This window comes from Loxodonta africana, chromosome 21 (genome assembly GCF_030014295.1).
Source record: "Loxodonta africana isolate mLoxAfr1 chromosome 21, mLoxAfr1.hap2, whole genome shotgun sequence".
Classification (NCBI taxonomy): Eukaryota; Metazoa; Chordata; class Mammalia; order Proboscidea; family Elephantidae; genus Loxodonta; species Loxodonta africana.
This window is the reverse complement of record NC_087362.1, coordinates 61859282-61883085: the sequence shown is the minus strand read 5'-3', so window position 1 is coordinate 61883085 and position 23804 is coordinate 61859282. Positions and strand designations below refer to the sequence as shown.

At 36.9% G+C, this 23804-nt stretch overlaps 1 protein-coding gene across 3 annotated transcripts in view; it reads left to right on the top strand.

Moving 5' to 3' along the window:
* LPCAT2 (lysophosphatidylcholine acyltransferase 2) overlaps positions 1–23804 on the top strand; it is an 82763-nt gene that overhangs the window by 3303 nt on the left and 55656 nt on the right. For 2 of the 3 annotated variants that reach the window (XR_010318895.1, XM_064274022.1), the window contains exons 2-8: positions 7678–7817; positions 10598–10815; positions 12090–12202; positions 14977–15037; positions 15885–15943; positions 18153–18187; positions 21352–21406. Coding sequence is in view for 2 of the 3 variants with exons in the window: in XM_064274022.1 (XP_064130092.1) it covers positions 7678–7817; positions 10598–10815; positions 12090–12202; positions 14977–15037; positions 15885–15943; positions 18153–18187; positions 21352–21406 (681 nt within the window). In the remaining variant the exon portion in view is untranslated. Of the gene's footprint in view, positions 1–2874; positions 4848–7677; positions 7818–10597; positions 10816–12089; positions 12203–14976; positions 15038–15884; positions 15944–18152; positions 18188–21351; positions 21407–23804 lie in introns of all 3 variants that reach the window. The other variant, XM_064274023.1, reaches the window with a different exon arrangement.

The window sequence follows — 23804 nt, the reverse complement described above, 5'->3', positions numbered from 1 at the left end:
ATTGTTCCCTACAGTGGGGGCAGGTTGAGTGCTTGGGCGAAATAGCTGTCATGTACGCCACAGGGAGGAGGTGGTTAAAGTAATGGTAGGTGAGTGGCTAAATGAAGAAGGGTGTGAGAGAGGAAGAGGAAGACAATGTGGTCATATCTCTTTTAAAAAGCTAAAAGTTTAAAATTTTGATCTTCATGTCTTTAAATGGACAGATGTTCCCTTGTATCTTAAAACTTTGGAAACTCTCCTAAATATATTGACCATCATTCTAGATTAAATTTAATCTGATTTAGCCAAATCAGTCATACTTAAATGAAAATACGCCCATCCACTTGGCTTCATTTTATGGAGGGAAGATCAAAATAGCATGTTTATAACTAGACATAAACCAAAAAAACCAAACCCATTGCCATCGAGTCAATTCTGACTCATAGCAACCCTACAGGACAGAGTAGAGCTGCCCCACAGGGTTTCCAAGGAGCGCCTGGCAGATTCGAACTGCTGACTTTTTGGTTAGCAGCCATAGCACTTAACCACTAATTAAGTTTTTTCTAGCACTGCCTGTTATTGTTTAGAGAGCACTTCCAACAGCTGTAACATGATGGAAGGATCACTGGCCTTAGTCAAAAGAGCTAGTCAGGCCCTACCATTTACTAGTTTTGCAGCTTTGGCCAAGTCAGTTAACTTCTCTGAGCTTCACTTTCCTCATCTATTAAATTGGAATAATAATACCTCAAAGGAGGGTTAAAATTAAGCAAGATACTGTATGAAAGTGTCTGCTGTTGTTTACTGATCTTAATAGTTATTTTGTGCTATTTGTTGTTTAGAAATTATATGCAGTACTTAAAATTTACTGTTTGGTTTGAATGAAATTGAACAGGGCCTGAGTAATAAAAAATAAAAAAGTCTGTATAGACCAAAGATACCAAAGATGTTTCAGTGGCTTGAATGATCTAGGTAAAGGGAAGATTTGAACAGGCGTGGTTGAAAAGCAAAGTTGTCAGTATTATCTAGTTTGAACGATGAACATACTTTCATTTGAAGTATAAGTGATATGATTAATCCAGACTAAATTTAATCTTGAATGATGATCAAGGTCTTGATTCAGGATTGTTGTCACTTTTGTACGTCATTATAGGGCTTAGTTCTGTCCTCCCCATTCCTCTTTCTTTTTTGGCAGTTAAAAGTCTTCTACTTAGTAGCATGACAAAAGTAGCCTAGCTTCATTTTCTCAATAGACTGTGGAACTGAAATGAGTGGTTGTAAATGTGAGTCATTCATTCATGCCAGAAATATTTGTTGAATACCTACTATGTGTGAGGCACTGTGTTAATTTCTGGGGATGTAACAATGAACAAGAGAAAAAAGAGCCCTGCTCATCTAAAGCAGTTCAACTGCTGTCCACTACACCAGAGACAGTTAGAATCCCAGAAAGTTAGAGGGCCTTGGTAGACGCCCCAGGCTTTCTATTAAAACCTCAGAAAAGTAATATCTTAGGAGAAAAAGTTGTGTCCTACAACTAAAGTTTCAGCATAAGACTAAGGAAACAGACTTTCCCTAAGAAAGTGTAAAACCAAGCCTCCATAAGTTGAAGATAATCAGCCAGTATTTTACCTAGCTGTATAAGATTGTTGTCTTAGTTATCTAGTGCTGCTATAGCAGAAATACCACAAGTAGATGGCTTTAAAAAATAAATTTATTCTCTCACAGTTTAGGAGGCTAGAAGTCCAAATTCAGGGTGGCAGCTCCAGGGGAAAGCTTTCTCTCTCTGTTAGCTCTGGGGGAAGATCCTTGTCATTGATCTTCCCCTGGTCTAGGAGCTTCTCAGCACAGGGACCCTGGGTCCAGAGGACATGCTCTGCCCCCGACTCTTCTTTCTTGGTGGTAGGAGGTCCCTCTCCTCTCTATTCACATGTCCCTTTTATATCTCAAAAGAGATTGACTCAGGATGCAACCTAATCCTGTAGATTGTGTCCTGCTTCATTAACATAACTGCTTTTAATTCTGCCTCATTGACATAGAGGTTAGGATTTATAACACATAAGTAATTATGTCAGATCATAAAATGGAGGACAGCCACACAGTACTGGGTATCATGGCCTAGCCAAGTTTACACACGTTTTTGAGGGACACAATTCCATCCATAACAGTCACCATGACACAGAACTGACTCAATGACAAACAACAAAGGACAAAAATCAACACTCTTCAGAGGAAGATAACAGAGTCCAGAATATTTGCACTTATCATTGAAAGTGGCCAATGCATTATAAAAATTAATAGACATGCAAAGAAATAGGAAAATGTGCCAATGGTCAAGAGAAAAAAGTCAGTAAGAACAGATCCTGAAAAGACTCACATGTTGGAATTTGTAGAGAAGGACTTTAAAGCACCTGTATAAATACGTTGAAGGACTTAAAGGAAAAGAGTGTCAAAATGAGTGAAAAGTTCAGGTAATTTTAGTAGAGAAATAGAAACTGTAAAGAAGAACCAAATGGAAATTCTAAAACTGAAAATTATTACATATGAAATGAGTAAGTCACTGGATGGGATTAGTAGTACATTGGAGATGGCAAAAGAAAGGATCAGTGAACCTAAGGATAGATGATCAGAAATTATACAACCAAATAAACAGGATGAAATTGAGATGGGACATCAGCAAAAAGGGCAGAGTAAAGGTCTCTGAAAATAATCTGCTCCATAAAAATTGTGAGAACACTGGTAAAAAATTATAGGAATCAACTTTGTCAGAACTCTGAAAATTAACCAAAAACTAGCAGCAATTCAGGGAGCATTTATTCAAGAAAAAGTGCTGAATCTTGGTAAATACAGCAAGCTTTGTGGCATTTTAATATGTCCTATTCTCATTTTCCCAATTCCCAGCTCTCCAATAGCTTTGAAAACCAACAGTCCGCAATCACAGTGAAACCCAGCTACTAGACGGGGCAGAGCAGATTTGGAATCCTTCAAAACCCATTTCCAGAGAATTTTCCTTATTTGATCTATCTGGTAGCTTCCTGGAGGACCCCACGTGCAAGGATATCTTTATTTGACCTGCCTTGGAGTTTACCATATGCAAACAGCCTTTTCTCTGTCGAAAACAATTAGAATAGCTTAACATCGCAGCTTACCGAAGTAATGAAGACAGTTGGAGCCAATAGTAGGGTAACCAAAAAGCTTCAGAGGAAAAGCTTGGAAATGAGATGTCCACAAAGGATTTTGAAAAGCTTTGACTTATTCCTGGAACTCTAGAAGGCTTAAATTTTTTCTTCAGTTCTTTCAGCTTGAGAAATGCCAAGTGTGTACTTCCCTTTGGGTTGGTTTTCTACCTCCAGGTCTTTGCACATGTCATTATAATATATTGTATTCTGGAGCCGCCCCTTGAAATTTTCCATCAGGATTGGAGGAAGATTCATTAACAACCTGCGTTCTGCAAATGACACAAACTTGCTTGCTGAAAGTGAAGAGGACTTCAAGCACTTAGTGATGAAGATCAAAGACCACAGGCTTCAGTATGGATTACTCCTCAACATAAAGAAAACCAAAATCCTCACAACTGGACCAGTAAGCAACATCATGATAAATGGAGAAAAGATCGAAGTTGTCAAGGATTTCATTTTACTTGGATCCACAATCAACACCTATGGAAGCAGCAGTTAAGAAATCAAACCATGTGTTGCACTGGGCAGATCTCCTGCAAAATGCCTCCTTAAAGTGTTGAAAAGCAAAGATGTCACTAAGTTTCACTTGACGCAAGCCGTGGTATTTTCAGTCACCTCATATGCTTGCAAAAGATGGGCAATTAATAAGGAAGACCAAAGAAGAATTGATGCCTTTAAATTATGGTGTTGGCAAAAAATACTGAATATACCGTGGACTGCCAAAAGAACAAGCAATTCTGTCTTGGAAGTACAACCAGAATGCTCCTGAGAAACAAGGATGGTGAGACCGTGTCTCACATACTTTGGACATGTTATCAGGAGGGATCCCTGGAGGAGGACATCATGCTTGGTAAAGTATTTTTTTTTTTTTAGGGCCTGCAAAAAAGAGGAAGACCCCCAACAAGATGGATTGGCACAGTGGCTGCAACAATGAGCTCAAGCGTAACAAAGATTGGGAAATGGTGCAGGACCGAGCAGTGTTTCATCCTGTTGTACATAGGGCCGCTATGAATCGTACTGACTCGACAGCATCTAACAAGAACAACAATAACAAGAACAACATCATGACCAACTGATTTTTGACAAGGATGCCAAAACAATGGGGTGAAGAATAGTCTTTTCAACAAATGGTACTGGAACAACTGGATAGGCACTTACAAAAGAATGAAGTTGGATCCTTACTCAGATCATATAAAAAAATTAATTCAAAATGTACCAAAGACCTAAACCTAAGAATTAAAACTATATAACTCTTAGAAAAGAACATAGATGTAAAACTTTGTGAGTTTGGGTTAGGCAATTGTTTCTTAGATAGCCACAAAAACCACAAGCACTCAAAGGAAGAACAGATAAATTGAAGTACATCAATAGTAAAAACTTTTGTGCTTCAAAGCACACTACAAAAAAGTGAATAGTTAACGTACAGAATGAGAGAAAATATTTTTAAGTCATAAAACTGACATGGATTTGGTATCAGATAATATAAAGACCTTATCAATACAAAGACAACCCAGTTAAAAAAAAAGGGCAAAGGAAATGAATAAACATTTCTCCAAAGCAGATTTAGAAAATGGCCAATAAGCACATGAATAGATGCTCAACGTCACTAACCAAAAGGGAAATGCAAATCAAAATCACAATGAGATACTACTTCACACTCATAATGCTTAGGGGACATTGAGCCTTATGTTAAAGGTAATGGAAAAATGGTGATGATTCAACAACATGATCAAAATAATTAATATCCTTGAACTGTACATATGAAGATTGTAGAAATGGCAAATGTTTTGTTACCTATATATTTACCACAATTTAAAAAAAACCAAAAAGCATAGACTTACCCTATGTCCTAGCAATTCTACTCCTTGAAATTTCAAGAGAATTGAAAGCATATATCTACAGAACAACTTGTTTGTTCAATTGATTTTGAGAAAGTTGCCAAGACAATTCATTGGGAGAATATCAAGTATTTCAACAAATGGTACTGGGACAATTGGATGAATGGGTGGAAAAAAATGAGCTTTTATCCCTATTGCACACTATATGTAGAAAATTATTTAAGATGGATCATAGGCTGAAAGATGAAAGCTAAAACCATACAGCTTCTGAAAGAAAATATAGAATATCTTTTCAACCTTGGGGTACGTAAAGATTTGTTAGGAAGGCTATACAGAAAATAACCAAACATAAAGTAAAAATTGAGAAGTTAGACTTTATCAGAATTAGAATTCTTCTCATCAAAAGATGCCATTAAGAAAAAGAACAGGCAAACCACAGAATAGGAGAAAATATTTTCAATACATGTACGGACAAAGGACTTACATACTGAATATGTGAAGAATTCCTATAAATCTAAAAGAAAATGACAACCCAGTAAAAGTGGGCCTTGAACAGGCAGTGCACATAAGTAAAGGAATGATCAGTAAGCAAATATATTCAACATTATTGTTCATTAGGGAAATGTGAATTAAAGCCACAATGAGATATCATTTTACATCCACTTGAGTGGCTAAAATTAAAAAGACTGACAACATCAAATGTTGGTAAGGATGTGGAGGAACAGGAACTCTCATACATTGTTGGGGGAATGTAAAATGATGCAATCACTTTGGAAAACAGTTTGGCAATTTCTTACAAAGTCAAGCATGCTGCTACCCTGTAACCCAACAATTTCACTCCCAGTGAAATGAAAACATATATCCACACAAAGACTTGAACATTAATGTCCACAGTAGCTAAAACCTGATAATAGGCCAAATATCCATGGATAATTGCACAGATAAATGATTGCAATATATTCATACATGCAATAGCAATTGTGTAATTAAAAAGAATAAACTACTGATATATATGACAACATGGTTGAATCTCAAAAATATGAACTAAAAGAAGCCAGACATAAAAGAGACATGCTATATGATTTCATTTATATGAAAATTTAGAACAGTGTGAAAGAATGCCTATCAGTGGCTACCTAGGGCCCAAGAGGGAGTATTGACTGCAAAGGGGCACAAAGGAACCTTATGTGGTGATGAAAATCTTGATTGTGGTAGATATGTATTTGCAAAACTCATAATCTGTACAATTAAAATGGTTGTATTTTATTTTATGTAAATTATACTTTAATAAAATTGATTTTTTAAAAAGACTGCCAACACCAAATGTTGGAAAGGATGTAGGGTGACTGAAATTCTCATACATTGCCGGTGGAAATTTAAAATGATAAAAACCACTATAGAAAACTGTGTGGTAGTTTCTTATAAATTTAAACTATATCTATGACCCAGAAATTCCACTCCTAGGTATTGACTTAAGAGAAATGCCTAAGGGGGTAGGGATTGACTGGAAGGGGTACAAGGGGACTCACTGGGGGTGGTGGATATGTTCTGTATCTTGATTGGGATAGTAATTACACAAGTATGCATTTATCAAATTTCATTGAACTGTATACTGTATATACGCTTAAGATCTGAACATTTTCTCGTATGTAATTTTTAGCTCAGATGCATGCAATCAAATAACTAGAATTTTTTTTGTCATTTCTTGTGAATGACAGTGATGCTAAGGTTGATATTAAGGGCCAGTAGAGACAAAAAGGATGTCATTGTTGAGTAGTATAATTGACTTATAGGAAAAAAAGTCAACTTGCTATGCGTAAGGATAGCTTATTTCACTTAAAAGGCATTATAAAAAGGGATTAAGAGCAAGGGCTTTGTAAGCAAACTGGGTTCAAGTCCTGGTTCTACCACTCACTCACTGTGTGATTTTATGCAGTTTAACTTCCTCTGTGACACTCCTTTCTTGTAATGTGAAACAATTTAATTTTGTAGAATTAAATAAGTTCCTGCTCATCAAGAAAGGTCACAGCCATTGAAAACACTACTCTGCACACATGGAGTCAGCATGAGTCAGAATCGACTTGGTGGCAACTAACAACAATGACATTCTTGTTTACTTAGTTTTCATTCTTATTCTTAATTTTATTATTATTATTATTATTTCCTCTTCCTACATCTCCTTATTTTTGTTATAAAGGACTGTCAAATATGTAAAATAATCCAATTCCTTCTTTACACACTAATGCTTTTATTAACACTCTTCCTTCTACCCATGGCTTTCAAACAGTAGTTTCCCTCTTCTATCTTGCTAGCTGTTTGTCTTTCAAGACTGTTCACGTTTCAACTCCTCCAGGAAGATTTCCCTGACGGCTAAGTCAGACATTCCTTTTCTTTGTTTCCCCAGCCTGCTCTGTTCGCTTCTATCAAATATAAATCAAGTTATCTTATAGTAGTTGGTTTTCTTCACTGTTTCTTTTGCCATAGAGTAGACTCTGTGGGGTCAAATACAATGTCCTATTATCCTTTTTATCTTCAGTGCTTAGGTTCTTGCCTGGCACAGAATAGTGCTCAATTCATCCATGTTTTATGCATGAGTAGCCTAAAACTTCCCTCTCACGTGTTTCTGTGCTACAGCTACAGCATTAAAATATTATCCATTCACTGTTTTTGTAAACTTTGGCTTTCAGATTTTTCTTCTTGGAATTATCCTGCTTCCAATCCGTGCCTTATTGGTTGCATTAATTTTACTCCTGGCATGGCCATTTGCTGCAATTTCAACAGCATGCTGTCCTGAAAAGCTGACTCACCCAATAGCAGGTTGGAGGAGGTAAGAAATAATTATGTCCAAATACTAGGTAAATCGAGATGAAAAAGGATTTATCATAATGTAGTCAGTGATTCATAGTCCTATCTAACTGCTACATACTTATTTTTGATAATTTATTTTTATTGCTCAGAAGAAGCTGGCCTTAATTTATCATATGTAGAAATCACTGCCCAAACATATTATAATAATCTTCTGTTGAAGTCATAATTTCCTAATGTGGAAAAACCTTGCTTTCTGAGTTATTGCCAAAAAAGTGCTGAGTGCCTGGTTCTGAAAGTTACCCAATTGGTATACCTGGGACCATTGCAGCTGCAAAGCACCTGGCCTTCTTTTGCTCTTTCTCAGTTTTCTCAGTTGTTTTTTTCCTTCAACACTAACTACGTACTTTCTAAACAAATTTTGCAGTGGTATAATTTAGTGCATCTATTGTGATATTTTTTGATTAGTTACCTTAGCAATTGTTATTAATAATTATTTATTAATAAATGTAGCCTAGCATTTTTGGACATTAGCATTGAGGTAGAATGGAACTACCTCTAAAGCATCGTCTAATTAGCATGGTGATAGGGAACAGATTGATCCTGTATTAACAAAGATACTGTTGTTGTCGTGTGCCGTCATGGAGTCAACTCATCGCGACCCTATAGGACAAAGTAGAACTGCCCCATGGGGTTCCCAAGGAGAAGATGGTGGATTTGAACTGCTGACCTTTTGGTTAGCAGCTGAGCTCTTAACCACTACACCTCCAGGGCTGCAACAAAGATCCTGGTAAAGTTAATTCCTCTTTGGCAGAACCAAATGTGGCCATCTGTACATCTTGAAATTGGAGGCTCTTCATGCGGACTCCATGGATTCCATAGAAATCCGTCGACGGTTTTAGAGCACCGTTGAATTCTCTGAAATTGTGCTTTAAAAAAAAAAATTTTTTTGTAGTATGCAAAGTTCTGTCCCTCTCATCCAAATCTCAAATGAGAATACAGCCTCCAAAACTTTTTATTCATGAGACATTTCAAGAAATGTGCGATTCGCCTTTCAGTTCATGTTCTAGTGAACAAAGGTCAATATCAGCCAAAAAACTGGTTTGAAGTGGAACAGTATCCAATGCTGGCAATGCCCCCAGAGAACTAATACCACCTCAGTCCTTGCAAGTCATACTCCTTTGTTTTATAACAAGGTTGCGTGGTAAAAAAACACTTTAAGGGATGTTTTTCGTGCCTCACCAATTCCTTCCAGATTATCTCTTTGGTTTCTTTTGTTAGTGGTTTATGAAAACCTAGGGTGATGAATGAGTAGACTTGGCTTAGAGGGCACTGAGCTTCTAATAAGGGCGATGGAAAAATTTGGAAATGGGTAATGGAGATGATTGCACAGCATGATGAACATAATTAGCATCACTGAATTATACATGTAAAAAATGTTGAGATGATGAAATTTTTCAATGTATATATACTTATCACATAGAAGAAGAGACTGCAGAAAACATTTAATAATGCTACATTATTATAGATAAAAAATGAGAGGTATGGAAAGTCAATGAGGGGATACTCTTTGTATCTTTATATAAATAGGGATTTCATTTCTGAACTAAAGGGAAAGAGGGGAGGTGGTCATTTCTCTGTGCCCTCTGGAAAAGTAACTTGTTTTTCTGTGTCTCACTTCTCCTTGCTGTGAAATAATAGTCACAGGAACTTCCTCAGTAGCTAATTGCCAACAGTTCCTCACTATATTATAGCAAGAATGTTGCAAGAATTAGTTGCCCTAGACTGGGCTCCAACTCTCAGTGACCCCATGTATAACAAAAAGGAAACATTGAAGGAAACCTATTTTTCAAAGCTCTCATTAGATGCCCTGTGGGTGAGATGCATGTATTTTTTTTTTTTTCCCATGAAAAGCTATATGCTTATTATTGAGGATAGAAACTGAATCTGACTTGTCTTGTGTGTCCTGCAGAACAACTATATTGCTGAAATGGCTTATGTGTATCTTTATTCCAAGAAGTGAGGTGGTGAATTAACTTGTTAAGAGTCTTGATGATGTATAAGAACTCTGATCCTAGATAATGAGGCTTACAGGTTTTTAAGAAGGTATTCCCAAAATAAATCTGAGCACAGTTTCAGCATGAGAGTTCTAAAAATGTTTTGGGAGCCAGTAGCATCTTCATTACACAAATATAGATTCCCACGGTGACTACTTTGAATGACAATACTCATTTGGATATCTCAGTGAGGGAGGTGTGTTGAAAATGTATTCTAATCTCTTTGTAGTACTGTAACAGAATAATAGAGCCACTTCTTAGCTGTGTGTCCTTGGGCAAATTACTGTAACCTCTCAGTGCCTCAGTTTCCTCATCTATAAAATGGGACTATAATACTAGTTAAAAAAAAAAATGCCGTCAAGTCGATTCTGACTCATAGTGACCCTATAGGACAGAGTAGAACTGCCCCATAGGGTTTCCAAGGAGCGCCTGGTGGATTTGAACTGCCAACCTTTTGGTTAGCAGCCATAGCACTTAACTGGTATGCCACCAGCGTTTCCCATAGTAGTAGTATCTCCTTCGTAAGATTGTACTGAGGATTAAGTGAGTTAATATACGTAAAACATTTGAGAACAATGCCTGGAAGAAGGAGCTCTATGTACGTGTTAGCTGTTCTTCTTAGCATATATTTTAAAATAAAATGTTCTGACATGTTTTGGTTTTCTTCTTACATTTTAGAGTAAATCCCAGTTGTTAGCTTTAGTTAGCAAAGCTAACTGTGTCTTTTTAATATTTATTTTCCAAGGAAAGTTACTCAACCAGCTTTGAAGTTTCTGGGTCGTGCCTTGTTCTTCTCAATGGGATTTATAGTTACTGTGAAAGGAAAGATTGCAAGTCCTTTGGAAGCACCAATTTTTGTTGCTGCCCCTCATTCAACATTCTTCGATGGAATTGCCTGTGTCATCGCGGGGTTACCTTCCATGGTGTCGCGAAACGAGAATGCACAAGTGCCTGTGATTGGCAGTAAGTACTTGTGAGGCAACGTAGTGTTTTCATGCTCACACTTTAAATTTCAAAATTGTATCTAGTTTATTGGTAGGCTTGTTAAACAATTTTAGAATAATAAAACATTTAAAATGCATCTCCTATTTTTCATGAAGATACTATATTGAAAGAATGAATTTATGAAAAAAAGATTAGAAACTTCCCTGTCTGTACCCTTAGAATTCTTTTTAAGACTTCTCTTTATCACTGTACCATCATGCCTTTCTTTTCTTATATGTGACCAGAAAGACCAGTTTTTTAAATGCCAAACATACTTGATTTTTCTGAGAGAAAATTTAACCAAAGGATTCGTGAAGAAGCCCCATTTACATGCTGCCTCATAAATTTCTCTTCAGGGTATCAGGCTGATAAAGGCACAATGTCTTTTCTCCTAACTGATTTTTCATGATTGCCTCCAAATCTCCATGCGGGATCAGTGTGTAACTAACTCTTTGAAAGTTATGATATGGAACAGTAAGTACTTCCTGCCATAAAAACTAATGAAACAAGTGAAATGTTTTTCCCACCAGATGCTTTGTCCTCTCCCTAAGGTAGTAGTCTCCAAGTAACTGCTCCCGGTTGTCCCAAGGTGATTGCAGACATCAAGTGATGAGAGACTGGCCGTGAAAGTTGCCTGATGTTGCCTCGGTGCTCTGGAGAAATAATGTTAGTTCTTGCAGCTTTGTCATTCAGCTAGGAAAGACACTTAAAAAAAATTAGAAATGTTAACTGCCTTGTTTTGTGTAACATGGCTATTTCCTGAAAAGCTGTGTAGCAATACATTTTTGGTAAATCGAGGCTTATTTTGTTTGTGCTAGGAAGTTACCTATTTAGAAGGATGTTGTGCTGAAAATGTGAGTAAAATGCATAATAAATCCTTCCTATATTGTCTGTGCTGTGAATTCACGTAATCAGTTTTCAGGCTGTTCCAAACGTTTAACGGCAATCGAGAAGAAAATTCTGAGGGAGCACACTGTGCTTGCTCCTTTTCGCGTTCTTGCTGCTCACTTCTGTTAAATCCCTGAAACGTTCTTAGCTATAAATATTCACCCTCTCCTTTGGAAACTGAAAACTAAGTTCTGATGAACTTTGAATTGGAGTTGTTCGTTTGTTTGTTTTAAGTTGCTTTCTTTGATGTGCTATCATTTTAATTTCCCATAAAATTTGTTATATGATTTCACCAGTATCATTGCCCTGGTAGCTTTAGCCAAATAAATAAATAGCTTGGTTGTAACTTTTTGTTTGTTTTAAAGGACTGTTACGGGCTGTGCAACCAGTGTTGGTCTCCCGTGTCGATCCGGATTCACGAAAAACCACAATAAATGAAATAATAAAGCGAGCAACATCAGGAGGGGAATGGCCCCAGGTGAAACACAGTAGATGTTCATTTAAATATACTGAGAGTTTATTATTGCAACTTTGTAAAGATACTTATGTGGATCCAGAGATAGCAATGTATCAGACACCTTTGCTGGGTATCTTTAGCATAATACCCATAATAGGTGAAGAATAAATGAAGCAGTGAGTCCTAAGAAGTCCTTTTTCCCATATCATACTCTGTGGACATAAATATATCATTCTTTTTTATCTCCCAACTCTGAACCACTTTTTACTTTGTTTCATCTGAAAGAATTCTCTACCTTTGAATTAAACTACCATTTTAAAGATGAGTGGCTAACACTCAGTTATGCTTGACAATACAGTGGGTTTACTGAAAAAGCGATTAGGATCTTTGATCTTATTTGAAGTATATTTACATAGTGCTTTTCAATTCAAGGACATGTCAAGTCACCTGTAGAACATTTTCAAACGTTATCTCACCACCCTCCTTCCCCCAGAATGACCCAGAATTTTGAGAGTGCAGGAGGGATAGCACTTATTGCACCAAGAAAGCCTCAGGGGTGACTCTGATAAGCATCCCTCTACCTTTGCCCTGTTGATCTCTAGCAGAACCAACCGCCTTGCCACAGTCTGGCCACCCGCGATGACAGGTAGATGGTAAACTACCAAGGGGAATATGACCAACCAGGAGGTATTAGAAGCCAAGGCATGTGAGGCATGATTGCCAAGAGCTGGCATTTTTTATCGTTCTTTTTGTATCCAAGGGATCTTTCTAGGAGTGGTAGGTGGGAGACAACAAGTGGGCAGATTTCAGCTTATTGTGTTCATTTTGAGGAAGAACTTTCTGTTCAGAGGTAGAATGGCCTGCTTTGGATTCCTTTTCTGGAATTTGCAGGCATTGGCTAAGCAACCACTTGGGGGGGATATTGTAGAAAGAATTCAAGCATTAGAGATGCTATGTAATTTTAATGCCCCTACCAGCTCAAAAAAAAAAAAATTTTTTTTTTTTTTTTTTTTTACTAGCTCTACTCTGTCCTATAGGGTCGCTATGAGATGGAATCGACTCGACGGTTTTTTTTTTTTTTTACCAGCTCTAAGATTTTATGATTCCCTCAATATACATTCATTGTAAATAGTGTAGCTATAGAATTTCCATTGAATGAATGATACTTGATATATCCTATTGTCATATAAACTCATAGCTTTTCTTAAAGATTGGAATTGCATCTATTCATAATTTTTATTTTACAACTAATCTATTATATTATTATATATAATATAACCTGTTATTGTGACAATTTAGCCTAATAATGTTTTTCCTCTCTGTTATGAAATACAGATTACTAACTGCTGTGAGTGCAGGGGTTTTATTTTTTAATTTTATGTACTTATTAATTTACTCTGCTGATTTCTAAAAGCTGCAGAAACTCCAGCTGCTATTTTATTCAGTTAATGGAGAAACTAACTGTACATATCTTTCACATGGAAAACATATGAAGTACTTTAAGAGTTAAACACATTTCCTCAAAAAGATATTAAGTTATATTCCATATGTCAACTAGTTCAAGTAAGCATAAAGCAAATTGTAAGCATTTCCTCCTTTGTCCCCAAGATATCTCTAAACTGTATCTTGTGGAAATGATTATCATTTAATGGGAAAACCGAAGCAAAGATGTAGGAAGTGATTTGGTTAAGGATGTATAGCAGCAGAATAAAGAATTCAGTTTAGCCTAACATACACTTTGACCATGACTTAAAGTATCTACCTTTTAAGTTTTTATAGATCATTATTAATATCATCGTTAAGAAACAAGTATACATGTCTTCATAGGTCATCTCAGTTAATTGGCCTAATAACATGTTTAGTACTTCTGTTCTACCTCCTAGTTCATTGTGTAGAGCCTGAGTCTTGAAAGCTTGCGGGCAGCCATCCAAGGCACAACAATTGGTCTTTATCCACCTGGAACAACAGGGGAAGAAGGAGAGTCAGGAATAGGAGGAAGATATGAAATGTGTGGCTAATTGCCCCGATGAATAGCTGCCTTCTTTGCCATGAGAGCAAAAGAGCTGGATGGTGCCCAGCTACCATTACTGAGCATTTCGATAAAAAAATTCCAGAGGCAGATCCTGATCAAAAGGGGGAAAATACAGAACACAATTGCAAACTCCCATGTACTCTAGACTTTCTGGAGCCATGGAGGGTGGATGAACTGAAACAACTGTGCTAAAATCAACTTTAAACCTTAAACCAAAGATATCCCCTGAAGTCATAAAACTGAACAATAGCTTAACTAGTAAAAACGGTCTGCCTTGAGTATTATGCTCTTGTAAGAATTATCTGTATGGGATCAAACTGAAACAGCAACTCAAAAGTTTAGATAGGAACCTTAGGGGGCCACAAGTTTATGTTAATGAGGGAGCAACAACTCAGAAAAAGAGGGTGAGAATGGTTGTAAACTGGGAAAATGTAATCAATGTCCCTAAACTATACATATAAAAACTGTTGAATTGGTGTACTTTTTGCTGTGTGTATTCTCAACAACAAAATAGATTAAAAAAAAAAAGTATATTCTCTATTCAAAGTGTAAATCCATTTTCTAATTATCGTTTTAGACTATATCTCTCAGAGGAAAACTGAGTAACAGTTCTTGGCTTTTATTAGCATCAACTGTTAGCCTTTTGTTACATTTTTACTTGTTTTTTAAGACTTAGCAGCTATTTGTAAAGTCATAAGAAAGGCAGTAAAGATGTAATCTGTTACTTAGACTGAAATATTAAATCTATTCCTTTTCTCCCAAGATACTGGTTTTCCCAGAAGGTACTTGTACTAATCGTTCCTGTTTGATTACTTTTAAACCAGGTGAGATAAATTAAATTATCTATTGTGACACACCAGTGTGGGAGATTTCTCAAATGATTTCAGAGTAATACACAAAATAACTCTTTAGGTTGCTCTGAGCATTTCTTCTTTTCTGAGAAAAAGTTTTTAATGTTGTGAAACCACGGAATTTATTCCTTTACTTTCTCTTTTGGTATCATAACCTCATATTCCCTGAAGTGCCCTTTTCCTTTGAGTATGTGTGGTGGGTGGGGGCTGGCGGGGGGTGGCAAAAACCACTGACGGATTTTTTTTTCCTTGAAGGATATCCTCAGAGACCCCTTGGGTGCTATGTCACCAAGTAGAAAACCTATTTCATTACCTTTATAATGTCTTGAAATGCCTTCTAAGGTTCATTCCTTTATAACGTGTCACGAAGTCTTGAATGCAGCTTTCATAGTAATTTGTTGTGTTTTAAAATGTTATCGTGTTGGCTGCTAGAATGCTCAGAGCCAAAGGTATGACTCACTTCTAGCAGGTGTGCAGTCATTGCTTCAAGCATTTGCTTTCCTCTAAATTTTCTTCTCATTATTTTCTCTTTACCTTGATTTTGTCATTTTTTTATCTTATGGAACATAGGTATTTGGAAAGTGAAAATGAGTTGTGGTATAAATAAATTAAGTGACTTAGGCACAGCATTTACTATTTTGCTTAAATAATTCTGAATTTTAAAAATCCCTAATTTTGGTAAATGCTCAGAATTTACCAACATTTAGCAAATGGTTTCTTGTACTCTTAAAATATCCAATATATTTATACTATTTTTTTCTTTATTGTATAGCTGATATTAGAATAAACAACATGTCATAAAATTTCATTGTGGTTGCAGGTGCCTTCATTCCTGGCGTTCCAGTACAGCCAGTACTCCTCAGATACCCAAACAAACTGGTAAGCATAGCTTTTTATTACGAAAAAATGTCAAACATCCCAAACAGCACAGATTCCTTAGGACTCCTTTTAATTTTTAAATAAGGTATGAATGGGTAAATGAGTAGATGAATGGGGTAGACTCATTCAGCTTGCCACATTTTGTTTTTAAATTTTTGCAAGATAGGCACATATTTGTTAGTACTGTATTAACTATTGTTTTGTTATTACTAAGATTCAGGAAGACATTTCCTTAGCCTCCACTCCGTTGTCACTACGATGGTGTGATGAAATCTCAGATTCAGGGTCTCATTAGAATGGACATTAGAAAACTTGCATAAATTTGTGATTTTCACTTAGTCCAGAAGGAAACTTTTCCTGCTTCAGTGACCATTACTGGTGGAGAATGATTGAAATAACGGTAAATTTAGGAGAGGCATGGTATTACTGGTTCAGTATTTACTAGCTGTGTGACCCTTGGTAAGTAAAAAAAAATAAATAAATAAGATGATATCTGAAAAGAACCTACAGAGTTAGCTCAGGAAAGAGTCTCTTTCCACTCTAACTGGGTACATTGTTGCCTTCTGGATATTGATTGTGCCACTAGTTTCCTAAAGAAAGATTGTTTTTTTTGGAGATGGGGGTATATTTTTGGTTCTGAGAAGAACTTTCTTTACTAGAGATTTGGCATAAAAATGCAGGAGGTAATTCTCAATTGGAATCTCTTGGTGAGGTTAGCAGTTGTAGTTCACGCAGAGGCACTTCAGAAGAAAGGCCTGGCTATCTACTTCTAAAAAATCAGCCACTGCAAACCCTGTGGAGCACAGTTCTCCTGTACACATGAGTCAGAATTGACTTGGCGGCAATTGGAAAATTATTATCTGTGATATTGAAGATTAAGTGTTCTTGTTCAGTTTAACTTTCCACTCAGTGACTGGTTTCTGAACCTTGGACCTCTTTAATAAAAAAAAAGGAATTAACGAAGACTTCAGGGGATATTTTGGTTTAAGTTTTAAAGATTATCTCAGGGCAATAGTTTTGGGGTTCATCCAGCCTCAACTGAGTCCCAGAACGTCTGAATTCCATGAGAATTTGAAATTCTGTTCTTCATTTTGAAGTCTTCTTTAAACCAAACAGTAGTTTAACTTATTTAGTAAAAAATGTCTGCCTCGAACATTGTACTCTTAAGAACTATCTATATTGGATCAAATTGACAACAAGAACTCAAAAGATTAGATAGAAACTTAGGGGGCAGTGAGCTTATGTTAATGCTGGAGGAACAATTCAGAAAAAGAGGGTAGAATGGTCGCACAGCTTGAAGAATGTTACCAATTTCACTGAATTGCACATGTAGAAATTGTTGAATGAGTTTTCTGCTGTGTGTATTCTCAATTACTATGGCAACAAAAAAATAAATTAAAAGAAAAACAATTTTTAAAAGGAATTAAAATCTATCAAACTTTTACTCATTGTTCTTCTGCCTGTACCAAACCAAACCCCATACCTTCAAGTCAATTCTGGCTCGTAGTGACCGTGTAGACAGAGCAGACCTGCCCCATGAAGTTTCCAAGGCAGTAAATCTTTACAGAAGCAGACTGCTGCATCTTTCTGTCACAGAGCAGCTGGTGGGTTCGAACTGCCGACCTTTCGGTTAGCAGCCGAGCACTTAACCACTGCGCCACCAGGGCCCCTCTTCTGCCTCGGGGTTTGAATGGACTATGTATTCAAATTCTTTGCCTATGCAGTGTTTTAATCTTTTCTCCCAATTAATCACTTTTTTTTTTTCAGAACTGATCTATTCTGGTTTTTGTAAGCAAATCATCTACCTATGTTCATGTTGTTGTTTGTTAGGTGCTGATGAGTCGGTTCAGACTCATAGCAACCCTGTGCACAACAGAATGAAACATACTAGGAGTAAAAAATAGCTAAGTGTGCACAATAGTTAAAAAAAAATTTTTTTTAATTCAGACCAACTTATTTCCATTAAAAAAAAGATGGTGACACGAGGAAGACAGATCTTCGTATGCAAATCTATAAAACCAAGTATTTACATATCAACTCTTTGTTGATTAATGCTAACGCCGATTAATACAGTTGTTTAGTACTAATAATATGCATATTGCTTTTTATTTCAGGAAAAAATACATGAATACAAATATTAAAATACAATCTGTGTTTTATTTGGTAAATTTATCTCTGGACTAACAGTTTAAGTTTTTTGTTATTGTAGGATACTGTGACCTGGACGTGGCAAGGATATACGTTGTAAGTTACTTATGATGTCTATTGTTAGTTTATATAAATTTTATTTTAGTGATGGAGAAACATCACTTATTATTTAAATTAAAAAAAAAAAAAGCCTTGTTTTTGTAAATGTGAAGACTTCCAGTCAGAGTCTTAAATCTTGTAACTGGTAAGTCTCTGCAGAGCTTCACTATCTTGCCCATTAATTTCTGGGGTCTCTATGTGCAGAATTCTTGTCGTCTACCATGTTCCAAAGACCGGTTCTTGAGGAACATTCTAGAGGCCTAGTTTGCATCATACTTAACTTTAATTTTGTAGTTTCATTTCCTTTGCATATTTATTACCTAATGTCTCCATTGTTACTTTCCTATATAGGTTTGAGCAGTTCAGAGCAAATTAGTCGTATAGCCTGAAATAGCTCAGAGCAAATTAGTCGTATAGCCTGAAATAGCTATGGTATGTCTGATTTGAGGTGAGAAAATAGCTAACCAAGTTTCAGTTCTGTTCTTGGATTTTAAAAGCATAGGAATCAGCAGTTTTTATAAGCACTTAAGACAGAAGGGAATACAGTTTCACTGTTAAGCAAGCTGAAGTGAAATAGTTCTTTAAAAAGAACAGAACATGTAGAATTTTACTTTCTCAAAGGAAGATCCTTTCTTTAGTTTCCCTTGGATAAGTCTGAGCTTGTTTATTGGTGAGAGCCATGTGAAACACCTGGACTTGAAGACTTTCACCAGGGACTTACCCAGTAGGGCCTTTTGATTTGTGTTACACACAGAGCTCAAATAGCATTGGTGATGGGTAGAGGTGACAGTCATTTGAAAATATTGAAAGAGAACTCGTCATTGCCTTCAAGCACGTAGTGGTCTTTAGATGCCTCTTTAATAATCCAACCAACTTCCGAGAATCAGAATTTTTTTTTTTTTAATATTGCGTACTTATTTTCTCAACTTTTTGGCGTGTATGCTGCTTTGAAACAGTTCATTTAAATCAGAATAGGTAACTGATAGGCCAGTGGAATAAATATTAACACATGTGAGACATTTATGCTCCTGTTAAGCTTAAGTCCTTGGTAGATGAAATTAAGCAAACAATACCCAAAATGAAGAACAAAATTGTAAAGGATATCTAGACATTATGTTATGCTTAACTCTATAGGAAATAAATTTATTCATTCAGCTAGGAAACGTGTTTTGTGCCACTGTTGAATCTGAATTCCTTGTTTTCAGCTTTTATACAAGGGGAAGATTAGGAGAAGTGAGATTAGGAGAGCATTTTAGAAAAAGCAGTGCCTGAAAATTGAGCGGGTGGCATATTTGTATTTCCTGAAGTGTCATCTTTTGGGTCTTTATAAGTTAAGATCCTTATGAAGATAATGACTCTGGCTTCACTCTGTGGTCAGCATGAGTCTTTTTGGTTGTGCAGCCATCCAGGTTGATGTGAAGGTCAAGTAGGAGAAGACTTTTCTGGAAGCAGGTTTAGGAATAGAAAATCGAGTGGTTTAGTTAATTTAGCCTTCTAACCTGGCAAGTGTGTGATAAACAAAAAAAGAAAATAGGAGAAAGAACTCAGGAGAAGAAAGAAAAAAGTATTTTAAGAGTCAAAGATTGCTTAGGACTTGTAAACAATACTCAAAAACTTTAAAAGGCACAACTGTGTTTTGTCCAAATGCCGCATTGCACTCACTGATCATGGCAAATCTCATTTCCACCTTTGCCTTCTGGTCTACTTTTTGTTATTGTTAGCGCTATCTATTACTTCTGAGTTTTCTCCGTTGCCCTTGCTTGTAGTGCGACTCTAGACTCAGAGTCTAAGGAAGAGATTTTAAACCAAAGAGGATGTCCTAAGGGAAAAGAGAGTCAGGGAATAAACTTAGAGAAGGGGCAGCTATGGAAAAGCTGTTTTGTGTCAGTGTTATTTGGCTTGTCTATAGTGTAGACAAGACAGGTTTAATGAGATCTTATGAGTGCTTTCATTTTCTTTACAGAACAGAACATGCACTTAACAAATAATTGAATTCTAAAGTTCAATTTATGTAATTAATTAAAAAACAATTTACTTTATGGTAGATAATGTGGATTGACTTTGCTTGGTGTTAATAACAAAAGATTTTTCCTCTTTCAGATGGAAAGTTTGACAACTGACACATTAACAATTTTTACTTAATTATGAAAGTCTCATATTTCCTAAATTCCTTCTTTTAGCTAAATTCCTTGTATTAAGTTCCTTTGATTAATGTTTATGGATAAATGATATATTAGTTTCTAATTAGGAAAAAAAATGTTGGTTGGTTATTTTCTTAACCATGTAGTCTCATACACTCTGCTTGACTTCTGGATCATCTGTCTAAATAAGGCTGAACTAAAAATTCCATAGTAAACTTATCCAAAGAGGCTAAATATGTACTGGAAAGCTACAAGTAGGAACAACTATTTCAAAAATTGTCTTTGAGAGTGTTGGTTAACCACTTTAAAGAAAGCCTTTGTCTAGGTTTACAGTGAAATTTGAAACTTTTTAGGAAGTTTCCCCGTAACTAAAACTTCTATTAGGTACTGAGACAACTATGGTAAGGTTTCTGCTTTTTAAGGAAAGGCCCACTGATTCTCCTTAATGTCAGAAAAGAATTTAGATATGTAAGGTGCTACTCTGCAGTTTCCTTATAAACTCATTTTATTTGTGTATCTTAAATTGCAGCCTTGGGTAGTTTATCTAGAGAAGTAGGCCTACAAGTCCTTGTTGTCAAGGAGACTTCAAATTTGGGGTTTAGTCTGCTGAGCTGCAGCTCTGACTCACAAATACGTATTTGATATTGCCTTTGGTGATTTAGGAAACCCTGGTGGCGTAGCTGTTAAGAGCTACAGCCGTTAACCAAAGGTTGGCAGTTCAAATCCACCAGGAGCTCCTTGGAAACCCTATGGGGGCAGTTCTACTCTGTCCTATAGGGTCACTATGAGTCAGAATTGACTCGATGGCAGTGGGTTTATGGGTTTTTGGTCATTTAACTTTAAATATCAAGAATGGGTACCTAAGCCCAAGAAGTGTTATAGTCTCAGTGTGGTATTTATAAAAGCAAAATGTGTATGAAGTATGACACGGGGAAGTGGGTGTGTAAAAAAGGGGTTATTGGATACTGTTAGGTGATACTTGTAGTACCATAAAGAGAGCTGTCAATTTTTTCTCTTCAGCTTTCAGCTTTGCATGCTCACTTTCTGTCAGCCCTTCACAAAGGTGGAAGTTGAGGTAAGTTGTTCAAAAGGTTGCCTTGGAACTTGAGACGTGGCCTTTCCTATTATTTTGAATTTCTTGTCTAGAGAGAGCAGATTTATACTTCTTTAACCAGTTCATCATTTCTCCGTGTGGCCAAAAACACTAGACAGAATTTCACATTCTCATGGACCTTAGACTTTCTGGAGCCATGGAGGGTGGATAAACCCTTGAAACTATTGCTCTGAGATCATCTTTAAACCTTAAACCAAAAATATTCCCTGAAGTAGCCTTAAAACTGAACAAAAGTTCAGCTTAACTAGTAAAAAAAAAGTCTGCCTTGAGCATTATGGTCTTTTAAGAACTATCTGTATAGGATCAAATTGACAACAGCAACTCAAAAGATTAGATAGGAACCTTAGGGGGCAGTGAGTTTATGTTAATGGAGGAAGAACAACTCAGAAAAGGAGGGTGAGAATGGTTGCACAACTCGAAGAATGTAATCAATGTCACAAAATTGTACATGTAGAAACGATTGAATTGGCCTATGTTCTGCTGTGTAAAGTCTCAACAACAACAAATTAAATAAAATTTAGAAAAAAAAGCACACTAGTTCTTGGGATATACTTAAGTGTTTCTAGGAAAAAACTGATCTGTGGCCTAATAAGTTTAGGAAGTGCTGGGATAAACAAAACGAATCAGGTTTCTTTTCTCAAGAGCCTTTGAATCAGAGCCTTTGAAATGTTTGATCACACAACTCCTTTTTCTCAGGCTATCTCCTGGAACCAGTGTTCCATAGAATACATTTTGGAAAACCCTGTATTACATTATTTCTAAGTCCCCTGAGCACTGCTCTTCCTTCTTTAATAGCTGCACAGGTAGTCTCACCCTGATTTCTTTTTCTAAAAATCAAGAAAAGCCCATACTTAAAACCAAAACCCATTCCTGTTGAGTCGATTCTGACTCATAGCGACCCTATAGGACAGAGTAGAACTGGCCTGTGGGTTTCCAAGGCTGTACATCTTTATGGAAGCAGACTGCCACCTCTTTCTCCTGTGGAGTAGCTGGTGGGTTTGAACTGCTGACCTTTCAGTTAGCAGCTGAGTGCTTTAACTGTGCTCCAGGGCTCTTATACTTAAAACAGCAATGCTATATTCTCTGCAAATTTAGAAGATGCCCTATGTGTGTGTGTTGGGGCGGGGGGGGGGAGTCCTTTTTTCTAAATCTTCTCCTCTTCAGCTAAAAACAGGATCTAGCCACAGATGTGGAAGTGCACACAGGACTGTACTTTTTTGTCTAACATGTGTGTCAGTGGTCAAAGTGCATTACAACAGAGGTATGCAAATTCCTCATTTTTGCCCTGACCACTCTTACCACATTTCCTTTCCCTGTAGTCACTATTTTTTTTTTAATTACAATATTCGCGTTCTCCAGCTGTAGACCCTTTGGTGTAAGGTAGTACTTTCTGGCAGAGGAAAGAATATATCCTTTGTTCCCTAACTTCCCAAACAAAATGACTTTCAAGCAGTTCGGAACAGCTGAACCTACAGGGATTGGATGTGTTAGAATCAGGGTGCAGAACAAGAGGATGGGAATGTGCAGATTGGAATTTAGTATTCTTGTTTTAAAGCACATTTATTTTAGACTTACAGTGCTGCCTCTCACTCAGAGGACTCCTAACTATGATCTCTGAATACTTTAATTCACCACAGTTTGGATGTCACTGAAAAATGTGTCCCAGAAGCCCTTTGGGCACTAAGTCTATACACTCCCTGGCTCGAGGCTCTGCAGAGCTGGGTCTTGTCCCTGAGGCACCAGCTTTCCGTCCACATCTGCAGAGGCCCAGCTTGAGCTGCCCTGCGTGTCGTTTGGTTGGCAGTCTCAGTTCATTGAGTTCCTTCAATTTCACTTGTCTTGGTTGTTCAGAAGCACCCCTTCCCTTTTCGTTTTCTTTAAAGTTGATGGAAATCCTTGTTAATACTTTTAACATATATTTTTATAGCTCCTTGAATATTAACCAGTTGCTGTCACATCGATTCTGACTCATGGCATCTGTGTGTCAGTAGAACTGTGCTCCACAGAGTTTTCAATGGCTGATTTTTTGGAAGTAGATAGCCAGGCCTGTCTTCTGAGGTTCCTCTGTTTGGACTCAAACTTCCAGCTTTCTGGTTAGCAGCTGAATGTGTTAACTGTTTACACCACCCAGGGACTCTCTTGAATGTTAAACCCACTGCCCTCCAGTCAATTCCAATTCATAGCGACCCTATAGGACAGAGTAGAGCTGCCCCATGGAGTTTCCAAGGAGTGCCTGGTAGATTCAAACTGCCGACCTCTCAGTTAGCAACTGTAGCACTTAACCCCTACGCCACCAGGGTTTCCAAAATCTTTGCAAAAGCAGACCGCCACATCTCTCTACTGAGGAGTAGCTAGTGGG